A 24,275-nucleotide genomic window follows, 5' to 3' on the forward strand; every position below is an offset into this window, starting at 1 on the left:
CGGGGCTCTATAGAGCTGCAGCATAACCTCACAGCTCTTAAACTCAATCCCCCTGCTAATGAAAGCTAATACACCAAATGCATTCTTGATAACATTGGGCAAAATTGTGGATTGCAGATGCTGGAGATTAGAGTCGAGGGTGTGGTGCTGTAAAAACACAGCAGGTCAGGCAGCATTCGAAGAGCAGGAGGATCGACGTTTCGGGAAAAGCCCTTCATCAGGAATGAGCATTTCTGATGAAGGGCCTTTGCCCAAAACGTAGAATCTCCTGCTCCTCAGTTGCTGCCAGACCTGCTGTGCTTTTCTAGCACCACACGTCTTGATAACCTGATCGACTTGGGTGGCAACTTTGAGGGATCTATGGACATAGATCCCAAGATCCCTCTGTACCTCCACACTGCCAAGAATCCTACCTTTAATCCTGTATTCTGCATTCAAATTTGACCTTCCAAATTTAATCACTTCACACTATTCCAGGCTGAACTCCATTTGTCACTTATCAGCCCAGTTCTACATCCTGTCAATGTCCCATTGTAACATACAACAGCCCTCCACATTATCTACCTCACCACCAACCTTCGTGTCATCAGCAAACTTACTAACCCACACTTCCACTTCCTCATTCCAGTCATTTACAAAATTGACAAAGAGTAGAGGTCCCAGAACTCATCCATTGATCACCAAGCTACAGACTGAATACTTTCCATCTACCACCACTCTCTCTTCTATGAGCCAGCCAATTCTATATGCAGACAGCCAGATTTCCCTGTATTCCATACCTCCTTACCTTTTGAATGAGTCTACCATGGGGAACCTTATCAAACGCCTTACTAAAGTCCACATATATCACATCCAGTGCTCTACTTTCATCAATGTGTTTTGTCACATCCTCAAAGAATTCAATAAGGTTTGTGAGGCATGACCTGCCCCCTCACAAAGCCATAATGACTATCTCTAATCAAATTATGGTTTTCCAAGTAATCATAAATCCTGTCTTTCAGAATCCTCTCCAATACTTTACCCACCACAGACGAGACTTCATTTTCCACTTTTGACACTTTACAGCCTTTAGGAAACAGTACTGAGTTCAACAACTTCAGAGCATCAACACTGTCCTCCATTTTAATACTCTACCCTCACGTCTTGTTTGTGTTTTGCTGGTTTCGTTCTCAGCAGAGTTGAGCAACTTTCACCTACTCAAAATGAGCATTCACGCCTACATTGCAGCTCCCCCCATTCCATTACAATTCCCTTTGCGTTTGAACTGGGCACCCTTTCCACCTGTTCCACTTGCTCTTTTTGCTCAGTATTAAAAACAATTTTCACTCGCTTTTCAGTTCTGAAGAACAACTGTTGGCTAACTCTGCCTCTTTCTGGGTAAATCCAGTCGGACCTATTGAATTTCTCCAGCGTTTTCTGTTTTGACTTAAGGATTTTTGCAGGATGCAAAAAAAAATCGTTTTAAAAGAATCATGACTGGGGTAAGAATCCGACTGTAAAACAATAGAACGGTGATTGTGGCAATGTTCTGAACTGAGAGCGTCAATGAACTAAGGCTCAAAGCCATTGGATGGCAGGGGGGCGAGGCAGGCTGTATTTCCAATCACATTCTTTCCGCTTATTGGTAAAGGACGTCAGGAAAGTATTAAATAGGGAGCACATCCGCTGGTTGCGCATAGTGCGGTTTGCTTTTGGGGTGGATAGTGTGGCACGATATATTAGGTATAAAAGCGTTCGTCATCGTTTTCAGCCGTTAAATTTAATAAATCTTTTAAAGATCGGTAGATTTATTTTATCTATCGATGTTAACATTTCATTATATCAAATTTGTATTTTTCGGCTGAAAGAACTTAAAAATATTGATTTTTATTGTTTTTCCGCAGTAATTCTAGGCGCAGTTAATTTAAGAGTCTGATTTTTTTTCTCTCTTTCCATCTCTTTGTCTCCCAGTTTTTGTGTACTCCTGCTATTGGGAGTAAAAGTGAGGGGGAGGTGTTGGTTCCAACTGCTGTGAGGTTATTTTCCCCCTGAAGTGATCATTGTAATTATATATTTTTCTATCAATATAAATGAAAACCAAATTCTCCAACGCAGTGGACACTCTAGGGATGGGGCTGCTAATTGCACAGAATGGGATCCGCGTTCAGGATGAGGAGGACATCGAGTACAAAGCTGGAAGAGCAGACGCACCCGACCCTCAAACCAGACATAAAGCTTATCTGTGGTGCAAAGACTTTCTTCGAGGTGCTTGGAAAACCCTGTCAGAAGACGAGTTTCAAATTAGCATCATCCGGTTAGTGTCTTGTGTATCCTTTAAAGTATTATTTTCTTCGTCAGTACATTTTTTTGGGCGGGGGTGGTGGTGGTTGGGTGACTTTTTTTTAAAATGGAGTGGTATTGAATCTGAATTTCATGACAAGGGGGAAAAAAAGGTAACAAAAAAAGAGAAACGAATTGATTAAAGATGGAGGCGACACGACATCTTCCGGACAGGGCGCAAAATCCCCTTTGAGCGGCAGCATAATCCAAACCGAGTATTTTAATTTGCACTGTTATCACTTTCAAACGGATCTGTCGCCGTGAAAAAAAACTAAGAAAAATATTGTGGTTGCAATGGCTTTAAGTAACTCCATGGCAACACGATCCGCTTAATGTTTCATCTTTTAAATGTTAATAGAAATTAGTAAATGTATTGGGCGTAAAGTTTTTTGTATTATTTAAAATCTCTAGTCTAAATATTAAGTGGAACGGAGGTTTAAAAAGAATTTGGAATTAATTAAATGCGGATTTACCAAGAAAGAGACTTGAGGTGAATTTGATCCCGCATTGTCCCCACCCAGTCCAATCCATCATGCTTAAAATGCACTTTGACTTGTAAATTATCGATGGATATTAATTTGATCAAATCGAAATACTTATTTGATGGAAATTGAAAATGCGTCTGTTTAATGCAATTCGAAATACAAGTGATGTGGGATTATTTTTTTCACTAATTGGTAGTTAATCGTTCCACACCTTTGTGGTGTAAGATGATCTTACCAAGCAAGAATGTAGGATGTATGTAAAATAGCTATTGCATAAAACTCTTGTTATATTTGCAACAAGTAAACATTTAACAAATGTATTAGCCTGTTTGCAGGGGCACAGACATAGGAATGGACTATTCAACTCCTGGGACTTGTTCTGCTTCTCAACTAGATCATGGCTGATCTGCAAATCTGTATTTTGCCATTTTTATTCTGTCCCTTGATATACTTATTAAAGTACAAGCTGTGTCTCACTCTGGAAAGCTCCAAGTTCCAGTATTCACATCAACTTCGGAGGTTCCAGATTTCTGCTTTTGTGTAAAAAGTTCCAAATGTTGTTGTATGGTCCCACGTCTAGATTAGATTAGATTACTTAGTGTGGAAACAGGCCCTTCGGTCCAAGAAGTCCACATCGCCCCGTCGAAGTGCAACCCACCCATACCCCTACGTCTACCCCTTACCTAACACTACGGGCAATTTAGCATGGCCAATTCACCTGACCTGCACATCTTTGGACTGTGGGAGGAAACCGGAGCACCCGGAGGAAACCCACGCAGACACGGGGAGAATGTGCAAACTCCACACAGTCAGTCGCCTGAGGCGGGAATTGAACCCGGGTCTCTGGCGCTGTGAACCCGGAATTGAACCCCTGTCTCTGGTCTGGTATTAAGTTTGTTTTGGCGAGCCAAAGGAGTAGTTCTTCTCTATATCTGCCCTATGAAAAATCTTTTTGACCTGTGAATATCCCAAATATGAGTCCCCTCTCTGTCAGAAAGCACCATGCTTATGAAATCTATCCTTATAATTTAACTGCCCAAACTGTACTAATTGTTTTTGCTATGTGACTTTAAAACCATCACTACTCTGATATTTAGAAATGCTTACTATTCACTTTCAAAACTTACCTGGTGTGACTATGGAGCATAAGTCAATATACATTGTAGCAAAATGCAAAACTAGGACTAAAATGTTGAATTGCTCAAAATGGGTGGCTCAGGCTCTTTGGTAATTTGAAAACATTGTAATTGGTTATGTATGTTGCAAAGCATCAACTGTATCAATGCGTACTTCATACTGCCACGTTTGCAGATTAAGAAAAAAGCACCAATGACTTTTCACCAGTTTGTTCTTTGTTTTGGTAGCAAGGGCTTTCCAGTTCACTTGCTGAAGCTCAAAGCATGAGTTCTATTTAGAAGGCCAGAAACCATGTTTGAACATTGTTACAGTTCAGTATTTCTTCATGTACTTTCCTTGCAATCACAATTGAGAGAGCTTCTGTAAGAATGCCAAGTCTCCTCTGAATTGAAACCTGCATCTTATGGTGCAGTGCCATCAATTGCTTCTTTAGATTACCTTAGTGTGGAAACAGGCCCTTCGGCCCAACAAGTCCACACCGACCTGCCGAAGCGTAACCCACCCATACCCCTACATTTACCCCTTACCTAACACTATGGGCAACTTAGCATGGCCAATTCACCTGACCTGCACATCTTTGGACTGTGGGAGGAAACCGGAGCACCCGGAGGAAACCCACGCAGACACGGGGAGAACGTGCAAACTCCACACAGTCAGTCGCCTGAGGCGGGAATTGAACCAGTGTCTCTGGCGCTGCGAGGCAGCAGTCTAACCACTGTGCCACCGTGCCGCCCACTGAATTTTGGTAAAATACTGTGGGGACACCAATTACATTCTCAATTAAAATAGACCATACCACAATATAAATACAAATATCAGCCCATTCTATCCATATTTGCAACAAAGATTATGTGTAGAATCAGTAAAGATTTAAAACAGTACAGACTTAACCTCCTAAGAGGTACAGTTAGTAAGTTTGCAGGTGACACCAAAATTGGAGGTGTGGGGGACAGCGAAGAAGGTTACCTCCGATTACAACAGGATCTTGACCAGATGGGCCAATGGACTGAAGTGGCAGATGGGGTTTAATTTAGATAAATGGGAGGTGCTGCATTTTGGGAAAGCAAATCTTAGCAGGACTTGTACACTTAATGGTAAGGTCCTTGGGAGTGTTGCTGAACAAGACCTTGGAGTGTAGGTTCATAGCTCCTTGAAAGTGGAGTTGCAGGTAATAGGATAGTGAAGAAGGCTTTCTTTTATTGGTCAGATTATTGAGTACAGGAGTTGGGACATGTTGCAGCTGTACAGGTCATTGGTTAGGCCACTGTTGGAATATTGCGTGCAATTCTGGTCTCCTTCCTATCGGAAAGATGTTGTGAAACTTGAAAGGGTTTACAAGAATGTTGCCAGTGTTGGAGGATTTGAGCTATAAGGAGAGGCTGAACAGGCTGGGGCTATTTTCCCTGGAGTATCGGAGGCTGAGGGGTGACCTTATAAGAGGTTTACAAAATTATGGGGCAAGGATAGGATAAATAGGCAAAGTCTTTTCCCTGGGTTTGGGGAGTCTAGAACTAGAAGGCATAGGTTTAGGGTGAGAGGGGAAAGATGTCAAAGAGATCTAAGGGGCAACTTAAATTGCAACATTTAAAAGGCATTTGGATGGATATATGAATAGCAAGGGTTTGGAGGGATATGGGCCAGGTGTTGGCAGGTGGGACTAGATTGGGTTGGGATATCTGGTCGGCATGGATGGGTTGGACCGAAGGGTCTGTTTCCATGCTGTACATCTGACTCTTAAACTATTTGAGTCCTGAACCACCCGAGTTCTTTTGAGTCTTTGCATGTAACATACCACATAGCACTCTCCTCTGAGCTTTTGCATATGACATAAGCAGTGGGAACAAGCAGACCACCTGGCTATTCCCTTATTATTTATGTCCGTGAATGTTGATGTTTAAGGTGATGTGCTATGCACTTGAATTCTTCTCGATGGGACGTGACATTGAGATTAGTTTCTAACACTGAAGTACACAAGGTAAGAAGAGTATTCTGTCTCATGGGGTCCATTTGCTTTATACAGCTGCCAGCATGTAAGGTTGCATCATTTCCAGTTTTTGTGTATTGACCACCTTTTTTCTTGGAATAAGTTTCCTTGATAGTTCAACAAACTGAGAAATTTTGCATCTCTTTTTGGAGTAGTACCAAATGTCAATATCTAGTTCCAAAGGAATTGTCTCAGTTCTCATAAGAATGGTTATTTTCACATGTTCCTTCCATTCAGACTAAATTACAATTGATTTAAATGTAGCAATATTATCCTGCTGTGCAAAAAGGAGCAAGGAATCAACTACCCAATTGTTATCCTTATCATACTTTCCAAATTCTTTTCCAATAGTATCTTGAAGGATAACAAGGGAGCACATTGAGCATAAAATATCTGGAGGATCAGCATGGTTTCAGGAAAGAATGTCCTGTGTGCCATGTGGCCTTCTCCTCAGTGGCAACAAGGTACAGAGGGAAGAGGTAGTTGATGCTATTTGCCCTGGATTTCAAAAAGGCATTTGACACAATGTAATATAATAGGCTTGAGCCCATGTCACAGGTAGCAATATTTTAAAATGGATTCCAAATGGTGGCTCCAATCTTCTACAACTGTTAGTATTTTTGAAGACATTGCAAGAGGTATGAATCCTAAGCGATTATGTCGTAAAGCTATTCAGTTCTGGTGAGACTGTATATGAAGTAATTAATGCAATTTTTTGCCTTCAATTATGACGGTCTAAACGGTTGATCTCTCAGTTAAGGGGTAACTTGAGGATAAATTAAATACCCTGTGTCTTTTCAGCAGACTGAGGAAAATATGGTAGATCAGCTTTTAAAATAAGATAGTATGATTTAATGACTTTGAAGCAAAAGTCATTTATATACATATTTACAAACTTGGGGAAATTGAGGAGAAAAAGGAAATGCAGGATTAGTTCAATTTAAGTGATTACTGTGTAGCCAATCATTTCAGTTATTGGTAGAACACATTTTACTATCAGAAAGAAACTAAGGCAGCTCTCATCATTAGAAGAGATTTCAATTTAACTGTACGTCAGTGAGAAAACAGTACCTTCCAGAGAGGAATGAGGCCGAAGATTTGAGGAAATGAAAGTCCTTAAAAATGAACTGAAGCAATTTAGGGTCACAGGTGTACAGCACTGAGACAATCCCTTTGGTCCAACTCGTCCATGCCAACCAAATATCCTAAATAGCTTTATTCCCATTTGGCCCAGATCACTCTAAACCCTTCCTACTCATATACCCATCCAGGTGCCTTTTAAATGTCATTGTAACAGCCTCCACCACTTCCTCTGGCAGGTCATTCCATACACATACCATTGCTGTGTCAAAAAGTTGCCCCTTAGGTCACTTTTAAATCTTTCCCATATCATCTCGAACATATCCCCTCCAGTTTTGGACCCCTCCCCTAGCAAAAAGACTTGCCTGTTTGCCCTATCCGTGTCCTCATGATTTTATAAAACTCTGTAAGGTCGCCAGTCAGCCTCTGACACTCAAGGGAGCATAACCCCAGCCTATTCAGCCCCTCTATAACTCAAATCCTTTAACCCTGGCAGCATCCTTGTAATTCTTTTCTGAATCCTTTCAAGTTTAACATCTTTTCTATTGCAAGGAGAGCAGAATTGAATACAATATTCCAAAAGTGGCCTAACTGATGTCATATACAGTGACAACATGACCTCCTAACTCTTACAGGAAACAGTGAGGTCTGCAGATGCTGGAGGTCAGTTATGTGCTGCTGGAAAAGCACAGCAGGCCAGGCAGTATCCGAGGAGCAGCAACATTGACGTTTCGGGCCGGAGCCCTTCATCAGGTATGAGGCTGGGTGCCTGCACCCTGAGGCTCCCTGCCTCATTCCTGATGAAGAGCTTCGGCCTGAAACGTTGATTTTCCTGCACCTCGGATACTGCCTGGCCTGCTGTGCTTTTCAAGCAACACCCTCCTAACTCCTATGCTCAATGCAATGACCAATAAAGGCAAGTATACCAAACACATTCACTACACTTAGTACCTGTGACTCACCTTACAAGGAACTATGAACTTGAACTCCAAGGACCCTTTATTTGGCAACACTCCACAGGACCTTACCATTACCATTTGTGGGTGGCACAGTGGTTAGCAGTGCTGCCTCCCAGTGCCAGGGACCTGGGTTCAATTCCCACCTCTGGCAACTGTCTGTGTGGAGTTTGCACATTTTCCCCGTGGCTGTGGGTTTTCTCCGGGTGCTCTGGTTTCCTCCCACAGTCCATAAGTGTGCAGGTTAGGTGAATTGGCCATGCTAAGTTGCCTGTAGTGTTAGATGTAGGGGAATTGTTTTGGGTGGGTTCCTCTTCGGAGGGTTGGTGTGGACTTGTTGGGCCGAAGGGCCTCTTTCCATACTGTAAGTAATCTAATCTTAAAATTAGTATAAGAGTCCTACCAAAACGCAGCACCTCACTTTTATCTAGATTAACTCAATCTGTCACTTGGCCTATCTGATCAAGATTAATTTTTTTCAAAGTTTAAATCTATCAAGCAATACTTTCTTTAAACTGATGCAGTTCAAAATGGGCTCATCACAAAAATTTACTTTTAATGACTTTGCTAGTCCACTACCTATGGTTAACACCATTTCAAATTATTGGAAGTGACTTAAATGTACAGACCCTGTTGGTTATTTATTTTACTGTACAGTGGTCAGTCTGAGTAACTTGCATTCAGAACCTTTTAAGGTGTTGATATCCTTATGTCAAAAAGAACCAATGTAATTTTTAGAGCTTTGTAAAAGGCTTGTAAAGGAAGACGCTTGTCAGAAGCACCTACAGCTGATAGTTCATCCTAAAGATATGTCCATTTTTATGGGTGTGGATGACTTCGAGTTTTTTTGAACTTCTACAAAAGATTGTAGAAACTGTTTGCACTTCCAGTTGTTATTGTGTAGGTAATGCTGATTTTTGGTAGAAGTGCACTGAGAACAAAACAGCAAAAATCTGGGGAAACTCTACCCCAAGATACTTTGACCACTTCAAGAAACACCAGTCTTGCTCCCATGAAAGACTTGCTGCATTATGTGGTGCTGTAGGGAGACCTGTGCTCTGCCCTCTGGCTGGCTGCTTGGTGCCCTGGTTGCACAGGCCTGTCATTGCCAGCTCTGCTGCCATCCACTACTTATACCCAGAGCCCAACGGCCAGCAGCACTTCAAAACAGGACAGCATGAGCACAGTGGCGCTGGAGGCAACGGGTGCACAGGCACTCTTCAAACTTTGAGACGTTGAGTAATGCCAGCATTGAATGACCACAATGTTGTCATTTGCTTGGCCTTGAAACCATATCCAAGGGCAAAGTGCAGAAATGTCTGAAGAAACTGAAGCTGTTGAAGTGAGTGACGATGAAAGAACCATCTTCATCGAACTGCACGTAGCTGCTCAGAATCATTTCAGTCTCTGTACCTATTATGCATAACCAATTGGGTCTGATCTGGTACTCTAGCTTCTACTTGACCTGAAGCTCAAGTTTGCCTAAAACAAGGTGAATTGTGTTAAAAGCTGGATCTTATGGGGAAGAAAAATCTGAATTTGTGATAGCTATAATATTTCCTGGTATTGTGGTGAATTTGTAATAGATTTGCTCGAAATTTTCAATTATTCCACTTCTGGTTCTGTTTAATATTATTCTTGATTTCCTTTTGGACAGGGGTGGCCTTAGTAATCTACTTTTTCAATGCTCGTTGCCTGATACTAAAAGCTGTGTAAAGGATGAACCACGGTGTGTTCTCCTTCGACTATATGGTGCAATTCTTCAGGTGAGATTGTGTTTTTGGAGGTGGGATTTTCATTTATGATATACGCATGTCTGAGAGCTTAAGATGTTTCCGTTAAGTGTTAAAAACTAGGGAGAAATTATAATGAAGTAAATGATTTGTTTGAATAATCTTTCATTTTGAGCAACATTTTCATTAACTTATAATGTTTGCTTACATATCTATATGTGAATCAAAAGCATTATGTATCAGCAATATAGATTAATATGTTACGTGTTAAAATCTCTCAAATCCTGATTTCCTTTGAGTAAATGACCTAGCCCAATAAATTGATAAATGTTTCCGTTTATTGAAACTTTCTTGTAGAATTCCATCCTGAGCCACAGTTTTAGTTTATTCTACATTTTGCAGAAACAATGACAAATATTTTGAGATGTTAAAGATTGAGATGTTTAAAATGTCTTTACAATTAAAGATGTATATTTTTTCAGTTTGCTGAGAAGTGAATTAAATTAATGCAGATTAATCATTTTGTGGTTCATGGAATATTTTAATGTTCAATAATTGAAAGTGTAGAAAATTGCAATGTAGATTGATGTAATCTTAAAACATTTACTAGGTTACTGGACTTGAGAAATACAGTAGCTAATAAGAAATCTGCTTCTTTTCAGAAAATTTGCAAGTGAAAATGACCACTTTCCCAGCAGATTACTGAAACGTTAATCATGAACATGCACATAAAGGAATTTCTTTCAGTATTTCATTTTGAATACTGTAAATTGCTAGTCCTGTCACTGGCTTTGTAGACTTCAGGTCATTCTGATAGAATTGTTTGATTTAGTTCATTTTCTTTTGAACAAAAAGCATAAATACTTAAGAATTTAGAAAAGACACCTGTTACAAATGGTCGAAAGGTAGGATTCTACGTTTATACAATACAGCTTTAAGTTTACTGAGTGTTTGTAGTGTTTGTAATAGTTGTACACTTAGTGGATATGGGGCAAAATGAAACCCTCAAGAATTTAATATTTTAAGCTCCTGTCACCTGATCACATTTGTATGACTATGGTGGTTAATCATTGCAGTGTTATGTCATACAATCAATAGCTAACAGGAAATGATGTAACTTGCAACAATTTTGAATACACCTCCTGAGTAAAACTATCTGCAAATCATCACATATTCAATTCTTTAATTCCTTATGATGCACACACCCTATTAACTCCTATGACTAATAGAAGTAATGATGGAACCATTGTATTCCATTTTATTATTTGTATATACAATATGCATTGAATACATTGACAGTTGTAATGTATTTGTTGCAGAATAACTATAAAATGGTTCAAACTATTAACTGTTTTCAAGCACTAATTAGATGAATGTTGCACTTCTCATTATACAGAAAAATCTCACATACAATCTATATTTCCTCTTTTTTTTGACTTAACACTCTTGCTGTGCTTTCTTAGAATATATGTCCAGAAGCAGGACATGCAGTCCACCCATCTGTACTGATGTTTCTGCTGTACTTCAGCTGCCTCAGACTTTCCACATTTAACTTGAATTTGAATAACATTCTACTCCTTTTCTCCTTCACGTGCTTACTTTACCTTACCTAAAGATATGACTGAAAACGTTCTATGGTAATGCATTCAGCAATCTTGCTTCTATCCAGATAGACCTTTGCTTGTGAATGACCTATTTGATGTCTAAGTGACCTAGGTTGTCTCTGGTTTTGCTCTTTCCCCAAAGAGAAATCTGTGCTATGTTTAATCTGTAAAAACATTTTAAGTACCTCTATTAGATTCCCCCCTCTGATGTTTTCATTTCAATGGGCACATATCTATGCATTTTTAGTACCAAACTTGTAAATTACCAGAGCTGCAAACAGTACTCCAGGTATAGGATAACCCTCACCCTAGTGTAACTTTCCTACTTTTAATAAAATCCATCTAGAGATAACCATCCTGCTGGGTTTGTTTTTGTAGTGAAATTATTACCTTAATCAGATCTTGTATTCCCAGGTCCCCTATCCCAATTAGTTGCTTATTTTACAAGTCATACAGAATTACTTTAAATCAAAATACTGATATTTATTTGATTTATTTTGTGCACTTATTGAAGCCTATTGTAATTAATTGCCATCCTCTTCGGTTATCCAGCCCACCCTTTTATTATCGTCAACATATTTAGAAATTTGATTACGAAGTCTAACTGTTAATAGAAGTAGTAGTCCTGTATTGACCCTTGCATGTCCCACTTCCAACTGTTGCCATTTTAAGTAGCTAGTCTTGCCCTCTTTGCTTCTGACCTTGCAGCCAGCTAGCTGTAATTCCAATTTGTTGTCTAGTTCTGAGATATAACATGGATAAATTTAATGATGTACTGCCTGAGTCCTGGCACTCCTGATTGCTTGATCATTTGATGTAATAGAGGTCTTCCTGCTGAATATAGCTAAAACTTGTATGCCATGGTTTTATCCTTTACTTTTCAATGCCCTGGAGTGGAGTTTCCCTATTGGGAGAACATGTTGAGACTCCAGCATGCACATCCTTTAAGGTGAAACTGTAAACTTATTTGTAAGGCTGGCTGTGAAATTAGCTAACTGACTTTCTTTTCTGTTGCATTTCATTTTGAACTAGGGAAAAGAAAATTTACTTGGCTGTTCCTCTGATTCAAAGAAACAAACTATATTTTACAAACTCTTGCAATTAACCACATTGCCTCAGGTCACATGACACATTATCACCAGTAGTTTTGATAGTGACCCTTTTCGTAACAGAGGCAGGAGTAGGTCATTCGGACTCCAAAGCCTCATCTATTATTCACTTGGATTGTGACTGATCTGTCAGTCACCTCCATCTCTGCTCCATATTCTTTTGATGTTTTGCCTCGCAAAAAGCTGACAAACTTCCTCCTTAAACTTTGCAATTAACTCTATCTGCAGCCAATTAGGGAAAGAATTCCATGTTTCTTTTGACAGCAAAGAGGTTTTTTTTATGGGCCATATTAAACTCTTGATATGTTTTAACATGAACATACAAAACCAAGATTGGAAAATTAGCTGTTTTGCTTTATTTTTCCAAATTAATGTTCTCTCGGAAAGCATGCATACCTATATAAATAGAATAGCTTCTATTTTCCTTGACGTGACTGATTTACAGTCACAGATTTTATATTTTGGGGGTTACACTGTAATCTGTTTTAATGCCTTCAAGTTATAACTTGTATAATCAAATAAAATAAATATCTTCAAAACAAAACAGCCGTCAAGTCACAACAAAATTGTTGCCAAAAATTCATAGAAAAAAATATTTCCCATATGATTGCAATATGATTAAACAAATAGGGTGTTTCAAATACATGTAGGATCAATCTTTTTAAAGGTTAAAAAGTAACTTAAGGAAATTGGGGTAAAATATCCATCACACAAAATATAGTGTAACATAGTTAGATTGTAGAGCATCGAGTATTACATTGAAAAAAACTTGCAGCAACAATATTGGGCACTGGAAAGTAGCGGAGGAAAAACTGCTTAGTTTCAACCTTTGAATGCCATAGTGGGACTGAGTACCTCCTAAAGGATATGCAATTGCATTTATACATTTTGTTAAACAAATTAAGTCTAAAACATTTATGGTAGCACACAACATTTATTGATTTATTTGAAGCAAGATAAGAATTAAGTTAAAAACATAGAGCCAGAAGCTTCTTACTCAATGCCTTATAAAAAAATCTTTCTTCAGGAATTAAATACATGTAATCCTTAAAATTATTCTGAACAGTAATATATTAATCCCAAACAGTTTTCTTCTATACTTTTAGCAGTTTGTTTATTGAATGGAAAATATGTTTCTGTAAGTTTTCATTTTAAAGTGATTTAGATTCAGAATGGAATATTTTAATTTAATGCTTCAATATTAAATGTTCAAGTCCGCATTTTATTTGCATGAGGTTTAAAATTACATCCTCCAATCCTGTTATCTTTAGGATGTTCAAAATAATTAACATGATGATTTTCCCCACAGTTCATGAAGAATTTTGATATTGATACTGCTCCCTCGATTATTAGTAAGCCAGTAAACGTGTGAGTGAGTGTAAATTTATTGTGACTTTTCTTTATCAATTAGCAAAAATCAAAGTGCTAAATGTTTATATAACAGTGACAGTACAAATCTTATCTAAATGGCACAGCTCCAATTTTCAGCTTCTGCTCCCTTGTTCGCTTGCCCCATAGTTTTATACCCTATCACACCAATAGATCCTGTATTCTGTTATAATCAAATGGACATCAGTCTAGTCTATGAAACCTGTTTTTGTAGTTTAACCCTTTAACTTCAATACCATTGTGGTGAATTTATGCTGCTGCATGTGTATTGATGGCCAGTGTTTTTCCTTGGGTGTAATACACAGATCTGAGCAGTTTACTAACTTAAAATTTGTAAATTCACTACTGCTTGGATTCAATTTGGAAGTTAGCATCCTAATATTTCGTTTTAATTGCAGTTTAAAATTACAGAAACTTTCAATTGAATCTGTAAATTTTCATTGGTATATGGCAATGTTATTTTCATTTGTCTGTAATGGAAGCTAAATTGTAATATTTAGGGGAGTTCTGTGCAGCAAAGTGGCAATAAGTAATATTTTGCTAACTGTTTAGCAGTTCATTAAGTTTTTAGATTATTAAGTTATTTATTTGAGAGCTGAGCTCTATATTTTTATCATGGCGAAAAACTGTTTTTGTTATCCAATAGTGCTATGTCTAAATATGTTACACAAAATAAACTGAACAGCTGGTTCTTTGCTTTGTGTTGATGTGGCTAGTCCTTGCTGGCATTCTTATTTTCTGACTCAGTTTGAGAAAACTAAATACAATTGCCCATTGCTAGTTTATTGACACTTGTCTACTAATTTTCCAAATAGACTAGAGTTTTCATTCTGATTTTTAAGCAGTCCCTCATTCAGTTCACTAAGAACAAAGTAGACTATGAAACTAAATGTAAAGTACCTTGCATGTTCTTGATGTAAGTTATGGTTTAAAATGGAAACAATTGAATTCTAAGGTCCTTAATTTCTTAAAATATGGGGTTGGAAGGCATTCATTGTTCCACTTCCTTCTCTGTAGGTGAAGATTTGTATGAAATAATTTTTTTGTTCTATTGCTGTATTAGTTTTGCTTCTAATCAATTTTAAAGCCCGTTTTTGTTAAAATTGAGTTACGTGAAGTGTTGTCTTTCTAATTTAAAGATTTTCATATTTTCAATTAGAGTACCCATTCTACTTGTCCACTGCTATTATTATTTTTTTATCTTTGTAGAAATGTGCTGTTAATTTCCTTCAAGGACATTCCAAGCAATATATTTGAATTTTGTGTTTAAAGTAAGAGGTATGTTACGGGGAAAGCTTAACTTGTTCAGTCTCTTCACATGCACAAAAAATGGCTGAATAAACATTGATTTTTTTTTTATATTGGAACCTAAAATTTAATTTATAAGACTATTGCAGTTCAGCTGTTCCAAACAGTTCCTGTTTGCCATTTAGACCAATCTTACTGAGAGAAACAGATATGTGCAAGAGAGACTTTCTAAGACTGTTTTTCTTTGCTTCTTCAATCATATGCTATAATCTGAAGCTTTATTGGTAGATTGTTATGCATCACTTTGTTATTGGAGCTCAAATTAACTTGCAATTCGCAAAAAATCTGAATGGACATTTAGTTGGAAGGAATATAATTAACCATTTTAATTCAGATCAAACTTAATACAAAAGCTTGTGACCTCCGGTTTGCAGCTGGAGCTAACATGGTATATTAAGGGTACTACCCACATATTGTGGGGAGGGAAACTCAAAATACATTTCCATGGCATTCTGTACTTTAATAACACATCCAACAAGTCAGTTAGTAGCACTTGAAGTACGTATGGAGAGTTCCTCTGCCAGAAATTCTACCTTTAATCAAAGTGAGGGAGTCCTGTTTGAAAAGATTAACTGACAATTCACACCATTGGGCTAGTGGGTATGGAGTTATGCTTGTCATATTTGTGGAAGCTTTAAAAAGGTTTCCTTGGTTAACTAACATCAGGGTCATAAATTCCTTAGTTTTAGTATAAAGGGGAAACCGATACAAAATTACTAAAGTAGTGTGTTATTGGACGGAATTAAATTTAGTAAATCTGAGTCAGTTATTGAATCAACACACAAGTTAGCCTTTTGAAATTAATAGTTATCCAAATGAGTATTCAGCTTTTAATTTTGTTAACCCATTTTCCTGTTTTGCCAATGTTTGTTTGTTGTAATCAAATTAAATATTGACACTAAAATGTCAGCATGCTCAGACTTTGTAAATTCAGATCTAAATTCTAATTTATGCTAATTTCCAATAGCATGCTCTACAGTGATTCAGTAAGTGTTTTACAGTATATCTTTGCTTTTAAATTGTACAAAGTCTGAATCATATCAAAATTTAATGCACAAGTGCTGACATAACATGTCATATGCATGCTTGCAGTCCTAACTGTATAAGAGCACATTTCTTTCAATTGGTCTATTGCAGAATTTGAAGATTTGTAGGATTGACTTTGAATACATATACTTTTACCATATTTTCTTTCAATGCTCATGTTTAGAGAGTTCTAAATTGGAAACTAGGTGGTTGTCTTAGTGATACAACCTATGTGAACTGGGCCTGGAAGATAAGGGTTAAATACATTGGCCACATACTTTGCAATAAATCTGTATTCAGCATATTTTATCTATATTGGCCAAAAAGGAGAGAGAGAGCCTAAAGCTCCTTTCCAGTTATTTGTCCGTCCCCTTTTCCATTCTAGCCCATGAAATACATATCCAACTTGTGAGCATGAGTGTTTCTCCTACCCACTTTCAGGCAGTGACAATGACCCACATTTCCTTATGAATGAGAATGTTACTCTTCAATCCTTCTGCCAGTAACTTTTAGTTCATGCCAGCTTGGTTAATGCCTCTGCTGTGGGAAATCTGTCCTTGCTACACATTGTGTCTAGGGCAAGGGAATTTGTCTCTAGCACGGAGCCAACTGCGGAGAGCTGGTGAATCTAAGTAATCAGTGAAGGGGGTTAGGGGAGGAGAACAGAGGGAAGCATTGGAAGAAGAGTTAAATATCTTGTGTCCAAAATTCATTGAGGTGCATGCTTAAAGGAATAAAATGAGCACAGATCATTCAGCAACAGAAGATTTAGCAGATGCACAAGGTTAGGATTAAGAGAACAGAAGAAATAGAAGCACGTCAAGATCAAGCAGGTTGCCCAATTGCTCCTTAATGGCACTTTGCTCCTTATCATTGGCACTTCCTTTGTCTTTTGCTCTGGGCACCCTCACCATCTGTTATATGTAATTGTTATTTATCAGCATTATAACACTTTAATTATCCTTCTCCCTTCTGTTCCAAAGAGGAGTCATTTTAGACTTTATATTTTAACTATCTCCACAAATGCTGTCAGATCTGCTAGGTTTATCCAGCATTTTAATTGTGGAATTAAAGGAATGAAAGCAATGTCCTCCTAAAGTTTGTACAATATTGAGCTTTCAGTATCTTTCGCAAGCATTTTTATCCCTTTATCCGGAGCTCTTTAACATCAATAGTATATATTTGGGATTTCTACCCTATTTCTTTGTGGGATCTTTGTATCTCCTTGAATGCCTCCCCTGATCTGGCACTGGTGATACCTTGAAGTGATGTCCAATCAATTCTTGCGAGGTCACATCTCTGATTAGTAAAATTATCCTTTCCTGTGCTGAAAACTTTTACTCGTGGTCTATTGTTACCCTTTTCCGTAACTGTACTGTGTCTCTCTCTGGTACCAGGACCAAAGTACTTTCCCTTCCTAGCTTCATTCCCTAAACCTAACACCAGAAGTGTCCCAACTCTTGTTATGCCTGCATTGGCTAAAAGCATCTTCCTGAATCTTTGTATTTTATGAATTCTGTATTTCTGTCTTCCTTGGACTGCATTGAGTCAATAGTTTACTCAGCTGTGAGATTGCTCTTTTCTTTGTTCCTTACCTCCACTCATTTTATTTTCTTGTATGATCTCATTTTATTTCTTCTAGCATATCTTCCTACAGAAAGTTGTAGTGGTTTGTTCAACTAGGACAGTATTCTACTTTTTTTAGCCCCTGTAAAAATGAATGTTAAGCTATCATTCTTTCTTTTAATATGACTGAAACACTGTGTACAATCTCCTTTTAAGATATTTGTTAGTTGCCTCAGTTTAACTGCTTTATTCAGTTGAAGCTGTATTACCACTCCTCGCGGGACAAAGGATTCCTTGTTACCTACTTTCTGGCTGTTGCTTCTTGGGATTTCCATGTTTGCTCACTAATCTTTCACCTTATATTTTGCCAACTTTAGTTCTTTCTCTCTGAATTTACATTCAGGTTCTCATGCCCCTGCTAATCTAATTGAAATTATCAAAGTACTAATTATCTTGTTAGGAACATAGTTTCCATCTGACATGCATTGTAAATGAGGAGGCAGAGTTCATTGTCAAATTATTGTCCCATCATCACCTCTGCAAGCCTAATAATCATTTGCTTCCTTCCTGCCCCCTTGAAGTTAATAAAAACGCTTATTATTGAAGTATTAAAATTAGCTATTAACTACATTTACTACTTTACATAATCAAAACTTTTATACTGGAAAGTCTTTCTTCTTTATGTAACTTGTGATGTGAAGGTCACCCCAAATGTTAAATTGCTAAATGCTGGGTTTCAGAATTAGGGAGTTTTGAATATGCAGTGTTTCACCTGTTTCATCCCATATTCCAGAATATTGTTTCAGAGGTAAATCAATGTGCCCCCATTCTGATAGACCGACAAACAGTTAATGTTCCAGCATTTGTTTGGTTTGCACCTTCATCTCCAAATGTGGGTTTTCCAAGAGGATTTGTGTAGTGTCATAGAAATGTACAGCATGGAAACAGACCCTTCAGTCCAATCTCTCCATGTTGACCAGATATCCCAATCCAGTCTAGTCCCACCTGCCAGCACCTGGCCCATATCCCTACAAACCCTTTCCTATTCATAGACCCATCCAAATGCCTCTTAAATGTTGCTATTGTACCAGCCTCCACCACTTCCTCTGGCAGCTCATTCCATACACTTGCCACCCTCTGCATGAAAAAGTTGCCCCTTAGGTCTCTCGTATCTTTCCCCTCTCACTTTAACCTATGCCCTTCAGTTCTGGACTCCCCAACCTCAGGGAAAAGACTTTGCCTATTTATCCTATCCATGCACCTCATAATGATTAAGATCAGGTTCCTTGACTGGCTTCTGCCTCTCTATTATTACTGCATGTACGCTGCTAATTGCCATTCAAGATTAGGTTAACTAACACAGCAAAATGTGGGATTTAACTGGAGCCTTCCTTGACTGTATGACTCAAATACTGTTGAGATTATAGATGCCAATGAACCTTCAATGCAGCATTTCAATTTTATTTAAATTGAATAGGAATTGTTTTTATTATAAAATATTAATCTTGAAACCTCTTGTAAGGTGAAGTTAATATTCTAAACTGCATTTGAACATAACATTTTATTGTTGAAGGAGCATGTGCCTCTGACTTGTGTAGAATTTGAACTCTGCTTGTAAGTCTGCTTAATAAACAAATTTGACTTTAAATATATTTAATTTTCCATGTACATGATTTTTGTAGGTTTTGAATAATACTTGAAGTTCCAATATTTCCAGTAACAATAGTATTGAAGGTTAATACAAAATTTAAAAAGGTGGGATAAAAGTCGTCATAATATCATGTGACATTCATTCAGCCAATGACTAAAAATGTAAATTAATGAAAATCTGATATTTAAACTGTTTATATGCTACAGTACAAGTTGGTATCGAAATATAACCTCAGTGTGAAAGATGATCATGAGTTTTATTGTGTGCTGTGCTTAGTTCAGTTACTGTTTTGGCTGAAATGAAATAAATCTTAAATATTGAGTTGCCCCAACATAAATGTTACATGTATTTTTGAAACTGTTATCTCTCCTCAACAACTTTGTTTATAACCTTGACTGCTAATTAAAAAGCATTTGGAAGCAGAAAATTTGTACAGAACTATCCCTCCTGCTGTACACTGGATAGATGATGTTTATGGATTCTACTAAATTAGAATGTTCTAGTTTTGCATGAGGAATAAATCTGTGTAGTTTGCCACCTTTAGTTTGTCTTGAAAGATAAAACGTGATAGAGATTTGGAGAAGCATACAGTCAGATCCTTTTATCAGATTAAGATTTGTTGGGCAATATGATATTTCACTTGAAAAAATAAATAAATCCTGGTCTTGACACAGTATACACAGTTGTCATCAATTTTACTATATAGTTTAATTGCCACTATCTAAAACTAGGATAGTTGGACGATTTTCGACAAGCAGTTGGTGCTTAGTCTTTGTGTAGAATGAAAAAGTCTTTGAGCACTTGCAGAACATTTCTGAAAGGGAAAGAGGTGTATGCTGGGACTTAATGGACATTGCCAATGGGTGAGTGAGTGATGTCATCCCTGAGGTCATTGAAATTTGTTTCCAGTATGTTAACTCTCCATTGGTAACTTTATTTTCATCCCTTAGTTATTTTGTTCAGATAAATATTTTTACAGTTAATAAAACAAAGCAACCCAATGGCTCAAAGGTTTTCCTTGTCTGTAGTAAATGACTGGTCCAATGCCAAATCTCTGTATAGTTAGCTGGTTTCCAAAAACAGGAACTACACCTGTGAAATGGATTGGGGAAACTACACACAGCTTCTGAATTTGACCATAGCTTATTCTAAGTTGCAAATATATTAATTTCAATGTTTAGATGACTATTATACCTGAATTGTAATATTCCAGCATTGAGCATACAGATGGTTCATGTGAATGGCCATTTGGGCAAAGATAGCAGAGTTTAGTGTTTGTAGACACGTGCAGGAGAGAAGATCTGAAAACATAATCACCTTTTTGCTTGATGTGTGGAATCCAAAGAACTTGCAATGTTTGTGACAACAAATATTTCAAATTCTACTGCTGGATTATCACCTAATCACTGCTTGTGCAGGACAAAAGTTAACTTTCTAGAATAGATCAACTAAGTCACTGGTAAGTTTTAAATGTTTTCTGATGGCCAAAAGTTACTTTGGCTTGACAAATTAATTTCCTCTATAGATATTTAACTAATAGAAGCTATGGAACATGACAAAGCATAATTTTGCCTCACTTCTATTTGGTGAATGTGAGAATGTTTTGCATCCAAATGGGAGTGTAGTGTGTCATCTCTTTTTGAACCATATGTCCTATTATTCAAATCAACTGCAGTGTGTAGCAGTGAACTGTCTTATTTTGAAAATCAATTAATAAAAGGGGGCTGGGTTGGGGGATTGGAAAGAAAATAAGCATGCTTAGAAAATGGCAAAATGTTAACAAGAGCAGTACCCCCGACCAGGCTGCAATTCTTCAGGCAACATGGTAAATATTTTACATTATTACAAATTGGATGTTTTTTCAAAAATTCCACGATGTCCAGAATTGATTCATACTTGCATCCGCTTTTTGTGTTAGTAATGCTTTTCAAAACAACTTGAATTTAGTTAATTTGCCAAGAAACTATCAAGACTTGGAGACCAGCTTCTTAATAAAACAAGTAACTTTATCTAACATGATGGAGCCATTTCTCACGTAAAATTTGACCAGATGAAATATGACTAGGCAAAATCAACTGGTTATTTTATTGATTTTTTTATAACCTATTTTGTAAAATGAAACCTTATTGAACTATCGTTGTGGAAGAAAAATCTCAATTTGTGATACTGCATTGCCGTAATGTCTGTGTGGAGTTGCGTATGTTGTGGGGTTCTATACCACCTTGGCTGTACTTGCATATGTTCTTTGCTGCAGGCTTGCCCATGCGATCGTGCCTTTGCGATCGTGCCTAGAGCACTCTGGTTTCCAGGTGACATACACGATTCACGGTACAGTATCTGATCTCTGCTCTGACGTTGCAGCACCTTCTGCAGTTGTAAACAAATCCTACTATAATTTTTGTCTGTTAAAATTGGACCTTTAAGTTCAATGTAAAATTTGCTCAACTGTAATGTTTTTTTATTTTGGATGTAATTTCTACTTGGGCTTCTGGCTTGCATAATGGTTTTCGAATGTGCTTGTTAACAGACAATGTGGAATGGCTTGACACAAAAATGCCTTTCTGCTTTGAAACCTCAATCAAATGACCATGTGGCAGAATACTTTGACTTATTAAAGGAGAAAGAAAGTGTGTTGAGATACTGGTCCCTAGCCTTTGTGGCTTCCCAGCCTCAAGAGAGGGAAACTGCCAAATGAAAGTAAATTATTTCCTTCAAGGCAGAATAAAAGTGGAGAGCAGATCTGCTGGGTTGCTCTCCTGTGGTTCCTTCAGCTGACCCAAGAGTGGCATTGTTGGGTCCCTGGAAGCAGGGTGCTTGATTGCCCTCAGTCAGAGAATAATGTGAAGTGGTAAAAAAAATTGGAGAAAAATGATCAATTGTAAGCGAAGAGAAGAATGTCTGAATTCAAGATTTCTTGTGTAAAACATTATGTGCCATCTCGGGAAAAGACAAACATTGAAAAACATTATCAATTTATATTTACAGTAGATGAGTACATAGAGTAAATGTACTGGAAAAACAAAATAGTCTAAATTTCAATAGTGCTGAATGTTTGGCAAAATATTAACCATAAATGTTTGTTAATGTTGCATTTTAATGCCTTTCTATTTACACAAATCTGTATTGCTTGTGAGGTCAAAGGCATCCGTAAGTAACTGCTGCTTACAATTGGAGTAATTATAGAAATTAACTCAATGCTGCCATCTCAATATTTTGCTCCCATCTTAATCATAATTTATGTTGCACCCTAACGTTGTCATGAAGTGTTGAATTAAGAGGTGGTTTTCTAGCATTGCACCTGTTTGAATAAATCTCAACTACCTTCATTAAAATACATTTACAAAAAAGTTTCATCTTTCTCGATGAGTATTTGAAGAAAGATTTATGAAATACAAATTGTTTCCCTCATTGTTTCAAAACTGAGTTTTTAGTCTGATTTTCTAAAAAAAAAATTTAATCCATACAAAAACTGTATGTTAAAAGTATGGTTCCCACCCCCTCTTGTGCACTTGTCCTAAATTTTATCTATCTTTAGGTAATTTCTGTCTATCTTGCTGTAACATTTGGATTTTATCTGGCTGTCTAATTTTTATTTTACATTTGCAAATGTAGAAATTTTAAAAATCTGTAACTTGTTGTAATGTCCCTACATTTGTGCACCTTTGTTTTGAAAAGTGCTCCCCCTTCTCTCTCCTCCTCCCCCCCCCCCCCCCACCCATGTCTGTGCATGTACCAGTGTTATATTTTGCCAAAGTTGCACTTTTGATAGAATTCTATGTTAGCATTCACTATAACATAAATAGTCAAATACTAAAATAAAGTATGTTTTACCAATGAAGGACACAGTTTAAACCTAGGTGGCACTACTTTTTAGTTTATAGTAACTGATCTCTTAGTTATGTTTAATATGGCGCAGTATTATATTTGTGCCCTAGCATGAGAATTATATTTTGGATCTCAGAACAGTTTCAGTAACTTTATTCATGGTTTTTGGGAAGGAAAAGGAAAAGAGCAGTTAATATAAACAGTGTAGTCTTGTTTTACACTTTTTTTTAAAAAATGAGTTGCCTTTCTGTCTTGTTTATAGATGACGTGTAATAAAGGAGAGTCCAAACAGATGAACCAGGACAGCTTTGATATTCGGGTAAGTTTGTCTTAATTTGAAACTGTCTTCAGAAATAATAAGTCTTTAAACATGGTTGCAAAGGAAGCTCTTTTTTTCTTTTCTCTTCTCCCTCCCTCCCCCCCCCCCCCCCCCTCCAAACACTGTCATGTGGTCAAACTTATTCAGCTATCTGACATTTTCTTTCTTCCTTTGTCCCACTGGGTCACACTGACTCTAAACTGTATCTTTCCTGTGTTCCTTCATGCCCCCTCTGAGCTCACCTTGTTCCTGAGAGCCACCACCTGCTCACTCGAGCCTATTCTTATTGGCTAACCACCCAACTTGCTACCTTGGTGGAGTAGAGAGACATAATAGCTTTTGTCATTTCTGCCATATTCAATTGATACAGTTAAAAACAAGACAGCATTCCTCCAGGACCAAGGTGCTACGTGGACAGCACAAATTACATGATACAAAGGCCGGGATAAAGTACATAAGTGGAAAACATGCACATTAGTGTAATAAAAGAATGATGACTAATAGACATTGTTCCAACAGCAATCCGACGTGGTGCAAAGAATTTCAGATGGAAAAAAGTCCGATCATAGTGATAAGCAGCCTGATGGCTTTGGGGAACAAACTGATGCACAGTCCAGCCATGAGAGACCTAATGCTCTGGTATCTTCTACCAGATGGCAGGAGGGAGAAGAGTTTGAGTAAAGAATGTGTGGGGTCTTCCGCAATGTTATTAGCCTTTCGGATGCAGTGTGCAGTCTAAATGTCTATAATGGAGGGAAGACAAACCCCGATCTTCTCAGTTGTC

General features: G+C 37.6%; 1 protein-coding gene across 2 annotated transcripts in view; it reads left to right on the forward strand.

Moving 5' to 3' along the window:
- The first annotated feature begins 1,639 nt into the window (after positions 1-1,639).
- chka (choline kinase alpha) overlaps positions 1,640-24,275 on the forward strand; it is a 62,692-nt gene continuing 40,056 nt past the window's right edge. Inside the window, exons 1-4 of one of the 2 annotated variants that reach the window (XM_043705925.1) lie at positions 1,640-1,722; positions 2,095-2,293; positions 9,619-9,727; positions 23,435-23,491. In XM_043705925.1, the coding sequence (XP_043561860.1) occupies positions 2,109-2,293; positions 9,619-9,727; positions 23,435-23,491 (351 nt within the window). In that variant the 5' untranslated portion in view covers positions 1,640-1,722; positions 2,095-2,108. Of the gene's footprint in view, positions 2,294-9,618; positions 9,728-23,434; positions 23,492-24,275 lie in introns of both variants that reach the window. The other variant, XM_043705924.1, reaches the window with a different exon arrangement.

This window comes from Chiloscyllium plagiosum, chromosome 16 (genome assembly GCF_004010195.1).
Source record: "Chiloscyllium plagiosum isolate BGI_BamShark_2017 chromosome 16, ASM401019v2, whole genome shotgun sequence".
In the NCBI taxonomy this organism is placed as follows: Eukaryota; Metazoa; Chordata; class Chondrichthyes; order Orectolobiformes; family Hemiscylliidae; genus Chiloscyllium; species Chiloscyllium plagiosum.